Source organism: Chrysochloris asiatica, unplaced genomic scaffold, assembly GCF_000296735.1.
Source record: "Chrysochloris asiatica unplaced genomic scaffold, ChrAsi1.0 scaffold00053, whole genome shotgun sequence".
Classification (NCBI taxonomy): Eukaryota; Metazoa; Chordata; class Mammalia; order Afrosoricida; family Chrysochloridae; genus Chrysochloris; species Chrysochloris asiatica.
In genome coordinates, this window is record NW_006408571.1 from 2,522,007 (window position 1) to 2,541,416 (window position 19,410).

At 35.7% G+C, this 19,410-nt stretch overlaps 2 protein-coding genes across 2 annotated transcripts in view; one reads left to right on the plus strand and one right to left on the minus strand.

The window, feature by feature from the left end:
- Positions 1-19,410, plus strand: part of IFT74 (intraflagellar transport 74 homolog (Chlamydomonas)) — an 82,692-nt gene that overhangs the window by 14,481 nt on the left and 48,801 nt on the right. Inside the window, exons 6-7 of the mRNA XM_006863010.1 lie at positions 6,105-6,164; positions 7,334-7,395. Coding sequence (XP_006863072.1) covers positions 6,105-6,164; positions 7,334-7,395 — 122 coding nt within the window. The remainder of the gene's footprint in view (positions 1-6,104; positions 6,165-7,333; positions 7,396-19,410) is intronic.
- LRRC19 (leucine rich repeat containing 19) lies at positions 13,100-17,985 on the minus strand. Its single transcript, XM_006863009.1, has 4 exons — positions 17,911-17,985; positions 15,915-16,428; positions 14,929-15,114; positions 13,100-13,428 (listed from the first exon to the last, which is right to left on the minus strand). The coding sequence occupies exons 1-4, from the start codon at positions 17,983-17,985 to the stop codon at positions 13,100-13,102; spliced, it is 1,104 nt and encodes a 367-aa protein (XP_006863071.1).

Sequence of the window (19,410 nt, forward strand, 5' to 3'; positions counted from 1 at the left end):
GAAAGAAACTTGACAAATACACAGAAGAAGGAAACAACACAATCAGGCAACTGGACCTCATAAGAAAAGAACCACATGATCATATTGATTGATGCAGAAAAGGCATTTGACTACATCCAACATCCATTCCTGATAAAAACACTCAATGAGGTAGGAATTGAAGGGAAATTTCTCAACATAATTAATAGCATATATACAGAAACATCATCTTAAGTTACTCTCAATGGAGAGAAACTAAAAGCCTTCCCTTTGCGAATAAGAACCAGAGAAAGATCCCCTTTGTCACCACTCCTATTCAATGTTGTGCTGGAAGTCTTAGCAAGATCTATATGGCAAGACAGGGAAACTAAAGGCATCCAAATTGGCAAAGAGGAAGTAAAACTCTCTCTATTTGCAGATGATATGATCCTGTACATAGAAAACCCCCAAGACTCAGTAAAAAAGCTACTAGACCTCATTGGAAGATGTAACAAAGTGTCAGGATATAAGATCAACATACAAAAATCAGTTGGATTCCTCTAGACCCAAAACGACAGCGCTGAAAAAGACATTAGGAAAGCAATACAATTTACAATAGCCGTCCAAAGGATGAAATATTTAGGAATAAATGTAACCAGAGAAACAAAGGACTTATACAAAGAAAACTGCAAAACACTACTACAAGAAACCTAAAGAGACCTACAAAAATGGAAGAATGTACCATGTTCCTGGATAGGAAGACTTAAACATTGTGAAAATGTCAATACTGCCCAAAGCAGTTTACACACATAATGCAATCCCAATCCAGATTCCAAGGTCACTCTTCAAAGAGATGGAAAAAAAATTACAAACTTTATATTGAAAGGAAAGAGACCCAGGATAAGCAAAGCACTGCTTAAGAAGAAGAAGAAGAAGAAGGTTGGAAACCTCTCACTCCCTGACTTCAAAATTTATTACCCAGCTACAGTGGTCAAAACAGCTTGGTACAGGAACAATGAAAGATACATAGATCAATGGAACGGAATCGAGAATCTAGAAGTTAACCCATCCGTATAGCCAACTGATTTTTGACAAACAACCTAAATATATCACATGGGGAGCTGATAGTCTCTTCAAGAGATGGTGCTGGCAGAACTGGAAAGCAATGTGCAAAAGATTGAAACAAGACCTTTACCCTCACACATTATACAAAAACCAACTCAACATTTATTAAAGACCTAAATGTGAATCCCAGAATATGAAGGCCATCAATGAAAAAATAGGGACAAATGTGAGGGCACTAATTCATGGACTACACAGGCTACCAAATACTTTGAAAACTACACAAACAAAAGTAGACAAAATAGATGATTGGGACATACTAAAAATTAAAAACTTATGTGCTTCAAAAGAGTTCACCAGAAGAGTAAAAAGGGAAACCACTAAATGGGAAAAAATCTTTTGCGATCACATATCAGACAAGGAACTCATTTCTTAAATATATAAAAAACTACAACACCTCTACAAGAAAAAGACAAATAACTCAATTGCAAAATGGGTACAGGACATGAGCAGACACTTCACCAAGGAGGACATCCTTGTAGCCAACAAACATATGAAAAAATTTTCATGATCACTAGCCATCAGTGAGATGCAAATCAAAACAACAGTGAGAAAGAATCTCACACCAGCAATAACAGCAAACATCAAAAAAGTAGAGGACAATAAATGCTGGTGGGGATTTGGAGAGACCGGGACACTCCTGCATTGCTGGCAGTATTGCAAAATGGTCCAACCTCTCTGGAAAGCAATATGGTGCTTCCTCAAGGTTAGAAATAGGAATACCTTTTGATCCAGCAATTCCTCTACTTGGTATTACCCGCAAGAAATACGAGCCGTAAATCGAGTAGATATATGCACACCAATGTTCATAGCAGCGCTATTTACAATAGCAAAAAGATAGAGACAGCCTAAGTGCCCATCAACCGAAGAATGAATAAACAAACTGTGGTACATACACACAATGGAATACTATGCTACCTTGAAGAATAACAAGTAAGCTGCAAGCCACCGTATAACATGGATGAACCTTGAGGGCATTATGTTTAGTGAAATTAGTCAGCCACAAAAGGAGAAATACGGCATAGAACCACTAGTGTAAAAGACTAAGAAAAAGAACCCATACTAAAGAGGGGGAGGGGGTAGTCTTAACTGGTTACTGGAATCTGTGTGGTGGAGTGAGTGGAGGGGAGGGGAAGGTGGAGCACAAGGTAGGGAATAAGACACAGGATAATTTGGATAGACTAGGGAGGGGCCAATACACAAGAAGGTGGAGTGGAATGGAAGAACAAAGCGGATGGGAAAACAGGCAGGTTTGCATGGGCTAAGTGGGACAGAGGTAAATAATGATGTATCCACAACCTTGGAACAAATGGGCTCTGGCATACAGGAATTGAAACATGGTTGGATTGGGGAAAAGGGGGAAATAATGTTAAGATGCTCGGTTGTTTTTTGAAACTTGGTTTCACTGGCATACCATTATAAAATAGACACTTGAAGGGTAGAGAAAGGAATAGCCAGGAATATCACCATAGAAAGCTTATAAGTCGTCTTCTGCCTATAACTGATTGGAATACCTAAAATGGGGCTACAACGTGCTCAGTGAAGGAGGCTTCCTGAGGAGCCTCTGCATTACATAATACCATTGGTGGAATCCTGAACCGCATCCAGAATCATCTGAGGTGGGAAATTTCCTCTTGAAAGGACAAGAAGACCAGCCTGGAGCCCTAAAAGAACAGAAGATACTTCTTGAAAGAAAGACCGACAGGAAAAATATAAAACAATATAGGCAGTCTGACTGATTACTACAAGAACAAGCAAGTTGCTTGCCCAGGAGACATCAAGGCATTTGGTAGCATCCCCACAGAGTAAACCCCCTTCCAAGACTAAGACTCAGTGGGAATACATGCTCCGATTGGTGACCACTTTTGTCACCGGTAAGGGGAAGTGAGGGGAAACAGCAATGAAGCTGCGAACTACGCCCTACAATGTTCAATAGACCCCTGTAAACCCAGATGGAGACCTGGTTGGCCAGCAGTGTGGCAAGACCTGGGGACTATTGGGCCCAAAGTCAGTGACATAGCCACAGAAGACTAGAGTGGAGAGTGAAGCGTCCAGCTGCTAAGAAGAGAGGGCATATGCATAAGAACACCCACACTTGCAGATAATACCCATTTGACCTGGCTTCCATGACTGGAGGATCAGAGCTCAACTAGAAGAAGAAAGAAGAGGGAAAAAAAGAGTAATCTGATACAATTGGATGAACTCTACAGTAAAAAAATCATTAAAAAGACAAGAAAGAAGGAAAAGACAAAATGGCTGTTAGAAGGAACTCCGAAGCTTGCTTTCAGTGTAGACATGCTAAAGCAAATGTAAGAAATTAATAAGTAAAAGAACTGAACAAAATCCCAAATGTCAGCTCAAGAAGACAAAATCAGTTATACTGAAATGTGCGAAGACCTGGAGTTAGAGAATCAAAAGGGAAGAAAACGCTCAGCATTTATCAAACTGAAAGAACTGAAGAAAAAAATTCAAAACTCAGCTTAAACAATGTTGAAGGATACTATGGGCAAAATGTTGAATAATGTAGAAAACATCAAAAGAAGGTGAAAGGAATACACAGTCACTGTACCAAAAAGAAATGAATGAAGTTCAGCCATTTCAAGAGATAGCCAATGCTACTGAAGAAAGAAGTCAAAGATGCAGTGAGGCATTGGCAAAGTACAAGCCTCCAGGAACTGATAGAATACAAATTGAAAAATTTCAACAAACTGATGCAGCCCTGAGGCATTCACTCATCTATGCTAAGAAATTTTTAAGACAGCTACCTGTACAACTGATTGGAAGAGATCCATACTTGTTCCCGTTCCAAAGAGAGGTGACCCAATGGAATACGGAAATCATCAGACAATATCATTAATATCTCATGCAAGTAAAATTTTGCTAAAGATAATTCAAAAATGGCTGCAGCAATACTTGACAAGTAACTACCAGAGGTGAAAGCTGGATTCAGATGAGGACATAAAATGAATATCTCTGTTGACATAAGATGAATCTTTACTGAATGCAGAGAATACCAGAAAGACATTTACCTGAACTTTAATGACCATTGACCATGATGATGCGAATGGAGTAAAGCCCATGGGAATAAAACCCGTGGGACCTTCATTTGCTGATGGGTCACAACTCAAAATGAAGAGAAACAGCTGTAAACATCCACTAATAATCGGAACATGGAATGTATTGGCAATGTGGTAGCATCAATGGGCTCAAGCATGGCAACAATTGTGAGGTTGGTCCAGGACCGAGCATTGTTTGTTTGTTGTACATAGGGTCGCTATGTGTCGGTACCGACTCGATGGCACCTAATAACAACAACAACAAAAGGTTTTTGACTGTGTGGATTATGACAAGCTATGGACAACATTGCAGAGAATGAGTATTTTGGAACACTAATTTTGCTCATGAGGAACCTGTACACAGACCAAGAGGCAGTTGTTCAAATAGAAAAGGAGACATTGAATGCTTTAAAATCAGTAAAGGTGTGTACTAAGGTACACCTTCTTTCACCATACTTACTCAATCTGCTGGGTCCTGGTGTGGCTCTGTAGGATCTGACTCAATGGCATTTAACAACAACAGCAATAACAACAATTCAATTTGTATGCTGAGCAAATAACCCAAGAAGTTGGATTATATGAAGAAGATTGTGGCATCAGGATTGGAGGAAGACTCATTAACAACCTGTGATACGCAGATAATACAACCCCTACAACTGGTTTAATAAACAACATTATTATAAGTGGAGAAAAAATTGAAATTGTTAAAAACTTCATTTAGCTTGGATCCACTATCAATACAAATGGAAGCAGCAGTCAAGAAATCAAACAACATATTGTATTAGGCAAATCTGCTGTACAAGACCTATTTAAAGTGTTGAAGAGCAAAGGTGTCAGTTTGAGGGCAAAGGTGTGCCTGACTCAAGCCATGGTATTTTCATTATCTTCATATGCATGTGAAAGTTGGATAGTGAATAAGGAAGATTGTAGCAGAATTGATGTATTTGAGTTACGATGTTGCAGAAAAATATCACAAGTGCATTGACTGCTTGAAGAACAAATAAATCTGTGTTGAAAGAAATACAGTCAGAATGTTCCTTAGAAGCCAGGATGGTAAAACTTCATCTCTCATACTTCAGACATATTATCAGGAGGCATCAGCCCCTGGAGAAGGACATCATGCTAGGTAAGTAGAGGGTCTGTGAAAAAGAGGAATGCCCCCAATGATATGAATTTGTACTATGGCAGCAGCAATGGCTTCAAGCTTAACAATTGTGAAGATTGTTGCAATACCGGACATTGTTTCCTTATGTTGTGCCTAGTAAGGTCGCTATGAGTTGGAACCAACCCCATGGATCTAATAACAACAACAAAAAGTAGGAAACTTCAATGGCATAGAACAAGGCCTTCTTTACAAGCTCAAACATCTTTTCAGAGCAGGTATATTTCTTCTTGGTATGATCTGTAGAAAGAATAATTCATTATTGCTCACTTTTCAATCCCTTCAAATTTAGTTACTATTGGCCAAGTATAGGAGCACTAGTGTGATACTGTAGGAAAACCACTGGACTGCTAATCGCAATATTGGAAGTTCAAACCCACCAGCTACTCCTTGGAAACCTTATACGGGGTAGCTATGAGCCAGTATTGACTCGACAGCACTTAACAACAATTGGCTAAATACATAGTAATTGCTTTCTAAGGTAGTGCAGTATTAGTTTTTATCTTAGAATATGAAATGCTTTGAATTAGAGTCCTGATATGGCACTGTAGGATAAGCACTGGACTACAAGATCAGTTTGAACCACGAGGTGTATGGTTCAAACTCACTAGCTGCTCCTTGGAAACCCTATACAGTCTCTCTATGAATTGGAACTGACTTGATGGCAGTTAACAACAAGAATAGCAGTATTGATATTTGACTTAGATGAGTTTATCATTTGTAATATCGAGCACAGAATTGTATGAATTATAGAAAAAATTTATGAAAACTAGCAGACTCTATCTCGTAACATATATTTTTTTAAGTTGGTAGATAAACTTAATACCAATACTGAGATGGAAGAAGTAATGAATGATTATAACATGGTAAGAACATTTATTTTATATATATAAGCAATAGAGCTGCATAAGTCATATCCTCCAAAACAAATCATTTTTATCTAGAACAAGTCATTTTATCTAGTTTGATAAAATCTTAATGGGCCTGATGTATGGGTATTACTCGGATCATCCATACCTCCTATAATTGTTTCCGTAGTTGCTCATTAAAAACTTTTAGTGTATCTTTTTTACCAAACTATGTGTGAACTGGCCTCACACTGAACATTAGTTAAGAAGTGCTATGTACATGTCATTATATGCACATTAGTTTTACATTATTTCTGGTTTAATATTTGCATAAATTGAGACGAGTACTCAAATGGAACCATTACATGAATTCATAAGAAAGGGAGAGAAGTCATATATGTAGTGTGATAGTAGACATAATCCTAATTTTTGATTGATAAGTGAGAGTAGTGTTCAACATCCTTAGTTTATTTGCTTGAAAAGAATAAAATATGTTAATAACTAGCTTGATTTTGTTATTATTCTTCAAAAGAAGAAGAATAACATAATTTATAACTCAGTTTATAATGTATCTTCATGATCAGAGACACATTTTTTTAAAGCAAAATCTTTTTTTAATGACTCCCAAGTTTTAGGTTGAAAAGCATGATAATTTAGTCAATTTAGTTTTAGCTTCAGAGGACAGAGCACAGATTAAATTGATATTTTAAATGACAAATGTAAAAAGTAAAAACTCCTTTACATGTTTTATTCATAATTTGGGACAGAATGAAATCTGGGGCCAGATATACACAGGCAGAATCCAATATGAGTACTCTGGTAAAATTGTGAATGGTTTGATAATAAAGCTTGTGTTGGGTCTAAATTCAATTTAAATAATTGTTATTTATTGAGCCTCCCAGTAAAGTCTTCAAAAGCTGATTACATAAATTTTCAGTGGACTTTCTGACAGGTCACTAAAGAATAATTAATTATTCTGTCTGAGATTATAACACCTTGTAAAACATTGTATCTTTTTATCCAGTGTTCTATGTTAAATGAAACAGTGTGTTATTAAAAAAAACTTTGCATGTCATTAGGATAAGTAAAATAATCTCATTCAGTACAGAACCAGAATAACTTTAAAGAAATAGGTTTTATGGCTAGTTTTTAAAATCACTAACTCCTGTGGTTAACTGTTTACTCAGCTTAAAGCTCAAAATGATCGTGAAACACAAAGTATGGATATCATATTTACTGAAAGACAAGCGTAAGTACAATATATTTAAAAAACCAAACAGTTTTAAGTAAGCTTTTGGTAGTTAACCTTCTGAGTCATTTATTCTCTTACAATTTTTTGTGAACTATTTTCCCCCCTTCCCTTTTTAAAAATGTAAATCACTTAGATAATTGCAACGCATATTTTATTGTTTACATATCTCTTATCTTCATTTGCCATTAAGTGCCTAAATCCTGTACATAGAATTATTTACACAGATTACATGAACTGGATTTCTGCTTTTGAAGCTTAAAATCATAGATGGATAAGTATACTTTTTTCTTACCATTTAATATTTTAACCCGAGCATTTTAATTAAATTGTGACATTTCAGCCTGAATCTAAAGAAAATCATGTTAGTCAGCTGTCTATTTACCTCATCTCATTAGCATTGACATTTAGTATTATATTAGTAATCTAAGTCATAGAAGTAGTTATACGTCAATCTTTATATTGCTGTTATTGTGAAGTACTGTTGAGTCACTTCCAACTCATAACAACACTGTATAGGGTTTCTAAGGAGTGGCTGGCTGATTGATTTAAACTGCTGACCTTGAGGTTAGCGGTCCAGTGTGCCACACCAGAACTCCTGACTAGCAACCAAATACCAACTAACTTTGACTTCGGTAATAAAATATAGCAGTGACAGTAATCCCTACACAGTAGATTTGATGTTGTTAACTATCATTTAGTTGTTATGATAGTTCCAACTCATAGGGTTTTTGAAGAGCAGCTGGTGAGTTTGAACCAGCGACCTTTCAGTTAGCTTATCCTACAGTGCTTATCCTACAGTGCCATACCAGTACTCCAGATTTGATACAGTGGTGGTTATGTGCTGTGGAGTCGGTTCCGACTCATAGCGACCCTGTACAGGGTTTCCGAGGCTGTAAATCTTTATGGGAGCAGAAAGCCTCATCTTTCTCCCGCGGAACAGCTGGTAGTTTCGAACTGCCAATCTTGAAGTTAGCAGCCCGATGTTAGAGTCCTGGTGTAGCACTGTGGGTTAATGTACCAGACTGCAAAGCCGTTTGAACTGCAAGGTCGGCAGTTCAAGCTCACCAGCTGCTTCTTGGAAGCCCTATACAGGGTCGCTATGGGTCGGAAATGACTCAACAGCACTTAAGAACAACAACATAATTAGTTTTTATCACCTCTTTGACCTTAATTAAATATTGTCTGCAGCAATGCAGAATCCTGGTGTGGCGCTGCGGGTTAATGTGCTGGCCTGCAAAGTCAGTTTGAACTGCAAGGTCAGCGGTTCAAGCTCACCTGTCGCTCCCTGTCGCTATGAGTTGCAACTGACTCGATGGCACTTAACAACAAGGCAATGCAAGGAGTCCTGGAATGGCACTGTAGGATAAACACTGTACCACAAGGTTGGTTTGAACCGTAAGGTCGGCAGTTCAAATTCACCAGCCGCTCCTTGAAATTCTACACAGGGTTGCTATAAGTCAGAACCAACTTCGTGATATTTAATAACAAAAAGGCAATGCAGAGAAACAAAGATAAACTATTGTCTGCACACACAAAAAAACACATGTTTTATTCCAGAAACTTCTCAATATTTTTAATCTCCTTGAGAGCAAAGACAATAATTAACCAAAATTACCAAATTGTATAACACCAAATATACTGTCATGTTTTCTCTACATTATACAGTAAACATTTGATGAAAAATAGGCTATTGAAATAAAATGATAAAATATTTGAAAGATAAATATAATTCTCCTGTTGATTAAAAATGAAATCTTTTTTTTTTTTTTTTTTTTTTTTGGTGTAGCACTATGGGCTAATGCGCCAGGCTGCAAAGCCGTTTGAACTGCAAGGATGGTGGTTCAAGCTCACCATATGCTCCTTGGAAACCCTATCTATACAGGGTCGCTATGGGTCAGAACCAACTTAACGGCACTTAACAACAACAATCATTTGATTCTCTTAAACTATGTTGTTTAAAAACTGAAAATACTGGAAGTATCTTTGCTTTTACAAAGAAAATTCCATTCATGCTGATCAAATTCTTACTTGCATACTTTCCTCTTTTTTTTTGCTATCTTAGTTTTAAACCACTTAGCAGCTATTACTCATGTCCTGGTATGGCACTGTGGCACTGGACGATAAGCACCAGACTGCTAACTAATAGGTCAGTCGTTCAAACCCACAAGCTGCTTCTTAGGAGACTCTATACAGTGTCAGTATGTGTTGGAACCAACTCAGCAGCACACCACAAAAAACAACATATAAAAAATACTTCACCAAGTACTTAAGGAATGAGAAGTGCATAAATTATAATTCCTTGAGAACCTTATGGAGTTTTAGCACATTTTTTATGTAAATGATCACTTGTCTACAAGTTATATAATGCCAGGTCAAATTTATGAATATTATATATGTACATGGTTTGCAGATAAATTTTATCCAAAAAGAGAATTCCCTGATTATAAAATTGCCATCGATTTTTATGTTTATTGGTTCAGTTGATAAAAGAAACGATTTCTTAAATGTAGTAATTTGTCCTGAAAATGTCACCAGTTTCAACACTTAATATCTGTAGTTTTTAAATTGAGACTTTCCAAGTAAAATAGGTTCTTCTGACCCTTCCAAGCAGAAATTTAAAAACAGGACAAAAGTTATTTTTATGACAAACTTATTTTATGTGTTACCCAGATGGCCACCCTAAGAATTTCCCTTGCCTTTGAACATTCAGAGAGAACAGGAAATGCCAGGCCTTAAAAGGCAGGTGTGAAAAGTCTGTTTTTATTCTCTTCTAGACTGCTGTTTACTGTACAGTATAGACCATGTATTCCTAATAAGTTGGTTATAGTGTATCCTTGATATACTCATATTCCTATAATAATACTTAGAATACTTAATTCACTTTCATGTGCTACCCTCAACTAAGCATTCTCTTCCAATTGTGATGTCTACATTTTCTAGTTTGGTATTAATTAAAATCAATTGTCCTTTAAAAAATATATAACTAAAATTCAGAAATATTGGGGAAAAGGAGGAATGAAAACAAGAAGGAAGTAGTGGAGTTACTGATGTTACATTGCAATCATTGAGATGAAACAAAATGGACGCTTTGTTGAATATAAAGCTAGTGATCTGCTCTGTAAACCTTTACTCAAGGTAAAATGTAAAACACAAACAAAACATACACAGTTACAATTTTGGGAGTGCAGTAGCGCTGTAGTATAAGCACTGATTGTGAACCACCGATTGGCGGTTTGAGCCTACCAGCTGCTCTGCAGAAAAAAGATGAGGTTTTCTGCTCCTACAAAGATGTACAGCCTCAGAAACCCTATACAGGGGCACTATGAGTCAAAACCCACTCCATGCCTTAACAACAATTACAATTTTAGAGCTGGTTTTTGTTGTTGTTTAGCCAGGCATTGTTAAATACCCAGTCTAAGAATAGAATTGTGAGAGGGTTTGATTATGTAGCTACATATAGCTGTTGCCCAATTAAAATGATATTTCATGGTATTTCTCAATGTTAATATTTATATTTTAAAATTAGGAAATGATATTTTGGCAGAAGGATAGACCATGTGTTCTTGCAAGACTTATTAAGGTTTAGGATAATAAATTATTATTGATATTAACTATTTGGAAGTATGAGACATAAAACATTTATATCCTTTATTGGAAGCATGTTCCTTATAAACACAAGCAAATACGCATTATAAGTTAGTCCATTATTTTTTTTTCCATAGGACATACCATCCTAAACAGTGTTTATTTTCCTTCAATGGACTTTCAACTTAATTTACTATTTATATAACTTTAAAACTAACTATACATTAAGATATAAATCTATTTTTAGTCTCTTCTAAGGTATTATCAAGTAAATACTCACTTAATAAACATCATTATGAGAAATTTGGATATATACAGAAATGAAATACTATATTACACTCGCTTATCCCTTCTTCCAGCTCCAAGTACCATTTGTTCCACCCAAACTTCTAGCCAATTTCTTCTCCCAGTATTATGATGAATAAAATCCCAGCATTAATATTATTTCACTTATAAATATATTTCATTGTATCAGAGATACTTCGCTATCTTTAAAGGATATGGGTTGTTGTTGTTAAGTGCCATCAAGTCGATTCTGGCCCATAGAGACCCTGAATAGGGTTTCCAAGGAGCAGCTGGTGAGCTTGAACCGCCAGCCTTGCAGTTCAAATGGCTTTGCAGTCTGGCACAATAACCCACAGCGCCACATCAGGACTCCAAAGGACATGGGTAAATAAGCTTCATTTCCCCATGTGTGGATGGTAAAATATAGATTGTGCTACAGTTCTTAATGCCACTGTTTGTACTATTAAGTTAATAAAATTATGATTACAGCTAATTGATTATAAGAAATTTTCAAATAGTTTAGCTTCCTCCTATAATAGCTAAGTCTCAAGACCTGTGTTTTCTAAACTATGCTTTTTGGACCATTATTGTGATACAAGCTCTTACAATACTTCCCTTGAAGAAAGGTTTTTGTTGTGAATTAAGTTTGGAAAATAGTGAAATTTTGCTCTTGAAGAGTCAGGGAGCAGTTTAGCTTAGTAAAGACACAGGAAAGTCCAAAGGTAAAGGTAAAGAATATTTTTAATTTTCCTTAAATCCAGTGTTTCCTATACTAGAATGACCCTGGACTTTTTTTTTTGCAATACTTCTGAATGTCTTTCTGGAACACTGTTCTAGAAAATGATTTGGAAATCTATTCTCCAAATAGCTGTCCATGAAACAATTGAAGATGGCTCTGTGCCAGCTCATGCCTATTTTTATAACAATATCCCTGAGAGAGGAAAATATATGTATTTTTAAAAACACAGTTTCTAGACAATTCTGATGCCCACTTTAGAAGTCACTGTTGTCGTTCAGTGTGGCAAGCATGCATTGTGGCGATAGGCTTTCTTTATAACTAATTCAGTTGCCGCTTTTTAGGGATTAGGCCCAAATATTGTGCTTATGCTTTAAATTGCTACTAAATTTTAAGAAAATTTATTGTGCTAACTCAGGCCACATATTTAAAAAAAATATTTTTTCAGTTCTGTGACTTTACACTATGAGCATAAAATTAACCTCTGTGTATTGTCAATTTGTCACTGTTCCTTACTTTGACTCATAATGATATTAATACAACCCATCCTTTTTTTTTTCTTTGCTGTTTGGAGCTTTAGTATAATTAAAGATGTATTCCATTCAAATGTCCTTGTCAATATGAGAATTAGTTCATTTTAAGTCAATACCTTACTGTTGACTCCTCGTATAGCAGTATAGGATAAGTGCTGGACTGTGAACCACGAGCTTGGTTGTTCAAACCCTCCAGATGCTCCTCAGAAACCTTGTGCAGGGTCACTAAGAATCGGAATAGACTCGACGACACTTAACAACAACAACACCTTACTTTGTAGCTTTTCCTTTCTAGTATGTATGATCTCATAGCTACTGCTGAGAATCGTAATGCTGGTGTTGTAGTTTAACTGTGTAACTATTACAGAGAAATATCAGTTATTGTATTTTGACTTGCTTGTTCAGTACTAATGGAAAAATATATAATTTAATGATATTAATTGTATATTGCAGTTATGATGAATGTGTGTTAGCTGTAGTTGGCATATATCACATATCAGGATTTCCATGTCTAAATTGTGAATGGACAGATAATATTTTTTACAGAATATCAACCATAAAATTAATTTTCTTCACGTAATTCATGGGTATCTATATATTTGTCTTCAATAAATCCATCGTCATCTACCACAAATGAATGTAGTTGTTCAAATATTATTGTTGTATCTTCAGCGTTTGTGTCAGGTGACAGTGAAAGAGAAGTTGTATTGCCAGTGAAGCCATCTTCATAGGTTTCTGCTTCATGCTCTTCTAGGCGATGATGGTTGTAACTAAGCAGAAAATTATACCATTTTTGGCATTTGGTAGTCAGAGAAATGAGGAATGAAGTCATCAGTACAGTGACAACAACACCTACAAGAAAGGCCCAACTTTTCCCAAAATATTCTTGTTCTTAAATGGAATGCCAAGACAGAGAGAGAGACACACAGAGAGAGAGAGAGAGAGAGAGAGAGATTTTGTTAAATTGACAAAAAATAATATCCTAATACAGGGTAAATCAAAAAGTATTGCTACAAAAAATCACAGAAACTTTCATTAAACAAAAATATCAAAAATGTGAAGCTACAGTTTTTGACATAGCCACCGTCTAGGTCTATTCACTTCTGAAGGCATTGCTTCCATGAGCACTCGTCCATAAGGTCAGTTTGAACCTCAAGGTCGGCGATTCAAACACATCAGCCGCTCCTCAGAAACCCAATGTAGGGTCACTCTGAGTCAGAACTGACTCAATGGCACTTAACAACAACAGCAACAACCCTTCCCCAAAGAATTCTGCGCTCTTTGATTTATACCACTTCAAAATGTCAGTTTTGGCATTCTTCAGGGACTCATATTGTGTTCTTTTCCGATGTTCTTTGAACTTTGGGAACAAAAAGAAGTCTGAAAGGACAAGATCAGGGCTCTAGGGTGAATGGGGTATGGTTTCCCAAGAAAATGCTAGGACGGCCAGGTGCATTTTTGGGATGGAAAAAAATTACTCAACTCAGCCTTCCTCACTCCTGACTTTTTTTGTAATCAGCGCTCTTTTTAAGTTTTCTAAAATTTATTTTGAATAAGCCCTGACTTATCAAGAAAATCTATCAAGACAACCCCTTAGAAATCCCTAAAAGTAGTTGTCATGATCTTATGAGCTGACCTCTCGGCCTTGAATTATACTGACGCAGCAGATACCCTCAGAAGCCAGTGTTTTGATTGGATCTTTTTTGAAGGCTCCCTAACAAGACTAAGACAAGTGTATTGCTGAGAGAACTTGTTTGCAGCCATCCACAGGTGACAGAGACATGTGTAACCATGTTTTGTTTGGAATAAATAAACCTGTGCATGTATGAACTGGAACTATAGTAGCAATACGTTTTGACTTACTCTCTTACACTCTAATCTTGGGAAAGAACATACATCACAGTTTTGTTTAGGTAAAAGTTACTAAAGCAAAAATAAAAAGTATTTCATAGTGTAGTTAAAAATATCTTTTCATTTTTAACTTTACTTAAGACCATCTTAATTGATTAATACCAGTTAAGGAACCCTGATGGCCTAGTGGGTTATGCCTTGGGCTGCTAACTGCAAGGTTAGTTATTCAAACCCACCACTTTCTGTGTGAGAGAGAGGCCTTCTGCTTCCATAAAGATTTAAAGCCTTGGAAACTCTATACAGGGCTACTATGAGTAGGAACCGAGTTGACGGCATATAACCACCACCGCCAAGGTTCAAAGAAGTTAAATAATTGCACAGTGGCATCTGGCTAGTAACTAGCAGAGCCTGCTGAAAACCCAGTATTTTGTTACTCTGTTAAAATGTTGATTTACATTGTTTCTTGAAATTTTAACTTAAAATGAGTACTTCAGTTTATTTAGTATAACTTAAGTGATGTATTTAAAACCAGTACATTACCTGAATTTCTTGTTAAATTGTTCAAAGAATGATTAAACGTTGAATTGCTAATAGACATGAAAGAGACATAAAGATCTTCAGGTATAGATGAAAATTTTGAGTGACATTCAATACCATAAGGTACTGTTTTAATACTGTAGCTCTTCAGGTCATCAGGGTTTCTACACAAGGTGATTTCCTCATTTTCTAGAGAATCAGAAAAACTAAATTAACATTTATCATAGAGAATAAGAATGATCAGCATATTTTATAATTCTTACCTGGGATTTAAAAAATATATTCTATTTCTCATTAAGTATCCCTGGTGGTGCTATAGGCTAATCAGAAGGTCAACAGTTCAAACCCACCAGCCACTCTGTGAGAGAAAGATAAGACTGTCTCTCCTCCCATAAAGATTTAGTCTCAGAAACCCTATATAGGGGAGCTACGAGATGGAATCAACTTGATGGCAGTGGTTCTTATGGACTAAGGTTCCTAAGAAATTCTTGTCTTATTTGCTTAGAAAAACAATGTGGGAAAGATGCATATTCCTGTTTATTTATGAAGTTATTTTATGAGTACAGTGTACATACAGTATCTTTGTATTGTTTAATTTGTTTGTTAGTATTTTATGATTAAAATTCTAGCTAAACTCTGGATCTCAGGCAGAGGATGGTTTGCAATGTACAAAGCAGGGCACCTGTTTTCATCTTGACAGCAAGACAGTTGAATAGGAAAAGTTCTTAAAGAATATCGAAACTTAATATATGAAGTGATAAAATCATCTCACATATACCAAACGTTTTTTTCTGTTGCCCCACCCCACCCCTGGGGAAGGGAAACGAGAGCATCTATTTAACAATCACTTGTCTGTGTTTCTTTATGTCTCCTGTAAGCAGGAATAGTTTCTTTTTCTTTAAAACATCATATTAGAAAATTTTCTACAGTGAAACAATTTAAAGTTAATCACATTTTGGTTTTGATTAATTTAAATTAAGATCACTTACCTAGTCTCACATTTGATGTGTTCAACCAGTTTTGCAAATTGAGTAATCTACAAGAGCAGTTCCATGGATTTCCATATAAAATTATTGATTCCAGATGAAATTGGTTTGGAACATCAAAAGAACTCATCAGATTGCCTTGCAGATTCAGAAGTACCAGGTTTTTTACAGGCAAAAACATATCAGGATCCAGTTGAACTATTTTGTTTTTGCAAAGATGTAACTGTTTCAGTTTATTTAAGCCTACAAAAGCATCCTGGTGAATTAGATAGATGGAATTTTTACAAATATTTAAAATTTCTAGATTGGAGAGGTTACCAAAGCTGTTATTATGCAAGATAAAGATACTATTTTCAACTAAGTAGAGCTCAGTGAGTAAAAAATACATCTGGAGAATCTTTATGTCTGTAGCATTCAAAGTAACTTGGTTATAACTGAGGTCAAGTATTGTAACATTTTTATTAATATCCGTTGGGATCAAAGAATAATTTTTTTCAGTGAAATTGCATTTGACTTCCTAAAAAAGAACAAAATTAGAAATGAGGTAATTAGGAAAAATGTCAGTAGAATTTCCCAAAATTTCATATCCAGGCACTTAGACATTAAAGGAAATAGTTCTGAAGAAAAATCTAATCTAATCATTTGATGTTATAATGTGAAGAAGAAAAGCTAATATTTTTCTTTCTTCTGATACATTGTAAAGATTAAGGAAATTCTGATGTTTATACCCAAGCAAGGAGATTCTAGTTTACCATACAGATGTCTTCCAAATATTATATAATCATTTGTTGTTGAGTGCCATCGAGTCAGTTCCGACTCCTAGCCAATCTGGAGCAGCTGGTGGTTTTGAACTACCAACCTTGTGGTTCGCAGTCCAGTGCTGATCCTATGGCGCCACACCAGAAGTCCATATAATCATTACAGATAGAAATAATATTGATAGATTCTCATTAATATGTGTGTGTGTGTGTAAATAAATAGTAGGTAATAATTCTGTTATTTATTATACCAGTGTGCAAGATTAGCATTTATTATGTGGAAATTATTTTGACATATGTAATAAAAAAAAATCAGCAGAACCAAACATCACCTAAGGTTATGTTAAATAATTAAAAAATAATGTCCAATATATAGGTTATGAGGTTAACAGCTCAGAGTTTAGTGTTTATAGAGGAAATAATTGATCTTAAAACAAAATTGACCCATGTATTAAATGAAGAACCAGGCAACATCTGTATCCTGCGTGGCCATAGACCCAAAGGCCTTCTTTGACTGCTTTTGTGTTTGAAATGCCACCCACCTCCCCCCAGTACAATAAATACTGCAATATTAGTACAGTTCATTATGATCTCCCTTATAAGTATGTGAACTTTTACAAGGTTTTTGACATTTTGATGTATAATTTTTATGTCTTGAAACTAATCTCTAATTTTATACTGAAAATTTACAGATTTCTCTAGATAAGCAACACTTGTAGAACTCACCGTTTAAATATTAGGATCTGGCTTAAAGATCTGATTTGAATACATGTGTACAGCTAACTAAAAACTTTTGATAACTCTGATCTGCTCTACTTTCTTGTTTTGCTATACACTGTCTTCCTAAATGGAGTCCTGGTGTGGCGCTGTGGGTTAATCTGCAAGACTGCAAAGCCATTTGAACTGCAAGGTCAGTGGTTCAAGTTCACCAGCTGCTCCTCGGAAACCCTATACAGGGTCACTATGGGTCGGAATTGACTCTACGGCACTTAACAACAGCAATCTTCCTAAATGGAGTGCTGGTGTGGCACTATAGTTTAAGCACTGGACTGCTAACAGCGAAGTTGGTAGTTCAGATCTACCATTTGCTCTTCAAAAACCCCATACAGCGTCACTGTAAATTGGAACCAACTCAACAGCACTTAACAACAGCAATATCTTCCTAAGCGTATATCAAGTGTGCCTCTGAGCATCTTTTATTCATCTGACCATGTTTTATTTATTTGGCTGTAAAGACTTACAGTTTTAGAAGCCTGAATTTCATCCAATAATATCATGAAGAGAGGCCAAAAGATCATGATACCTGTGATTTTCATATCGCTGACCTGTAGAAAAGAGAGTATTTAATCTCAACAGGTGATTTAGAGCTTTAGTGATTATAAATATTTTTGGTTTTGGGTAAATTCTGCCTGTTTTGTCTCATATGGTTGATGGTTTTGAAGAGTACATTCCTTGTGGGTGTTACTGTTCACTTACAGGCATGTATGTGAATTTTTTTTTAAGTACAAACTTTTAGGAGCTTTTGGTTATTTTGTATATGACCTATGTGCTACGAAATAAAAGATGCTGCGCTTATTTTAGTTTTGTTAAGTAAAATGTATGTGCAGTTTTGTCACTTGTTGTTGTTATGTGCCGTGGAGTCCATTTAACTCATAGCAACCCTGTACAGGGTTTCCATGGCTGTAAATCTTTATGGGAGCAGAAAGCCTTATCTTTATCCCACAGAACAGCTGGTAATTTTGAACTGCTGATCTTAAGGTTCTCAGCCCGATTCGTAACCATTGAACTACCAGAGCTCCTTATTAGGCATTTTTGCCAGATTGAAGTAACATGTTAATAATTCACAGTTAGCTTCACCCCTTAAATAGTTTAAAGATTTTTTTCAAATCTTAAAACTTTTAACAATAGGAATTTCCAACAAAAATCCCAAGTAAGTAGAATGCTCATTGTCCAGCTTCAACAATTATCAAATGATAACTGATTTTTTTCATCGTGCAAATTTGTTTTTCTTTTAATGTTACTTTGAAATGCTCTAATTAACGTATTTTGAAATAATAAAGATCTTATAAGTTTGATTGAGTAGATGAAAGCTTTTTTTTTTGCCCCCTAAAAGAAAAAGCAATGTAAAGAAATATTCCATTGTTTTTAATTGGGAAAGATTCTCTAACTAATGTGCCAATTTCACATTATTTCCAAAATATATCAAATGAAGATATAATATTTCCTGCTCTTTCATAACGTATTAGAGGCAAAGCATTGTTGTACAAATTTACAAGCTTAGCTATACTTATTATTAAAAAATCAATAACAATAATCAAACCTGTAAATATATAGATCTTACCTTTACTTTTTGCTTTTGCCTCTGAGGCTGGTGTGCTGAAGGAATCTATTCCATTTCTTCAGCACCTTTAACGAAAGAATGTCATATGATTATGTTTCACTTTGTTTCAACCTTTGTACCCAGTCGGCAGGTGATTAAAAAGCAATCTAGACTTCCTTAGCAAAAGATTGACTAGAAGGCTAATTTCTTAAAGTCGCCTTTGACATTTTTAGTGTAACAAGCAGTGTGTTTAACCTTTGTGTTTTTTAATTATTCATGAAAATTTTACTTGTATGTTGTTGTTAAATGCCATCGAGTCGGTATCAACTCAATGAACCCTGTATAGGGTTTCTAGAGAGCGGCTGGTGAACTTGAACCACCAACCTAGCAGATCAAACCGACCTTTTAGTCAAGTGCATTA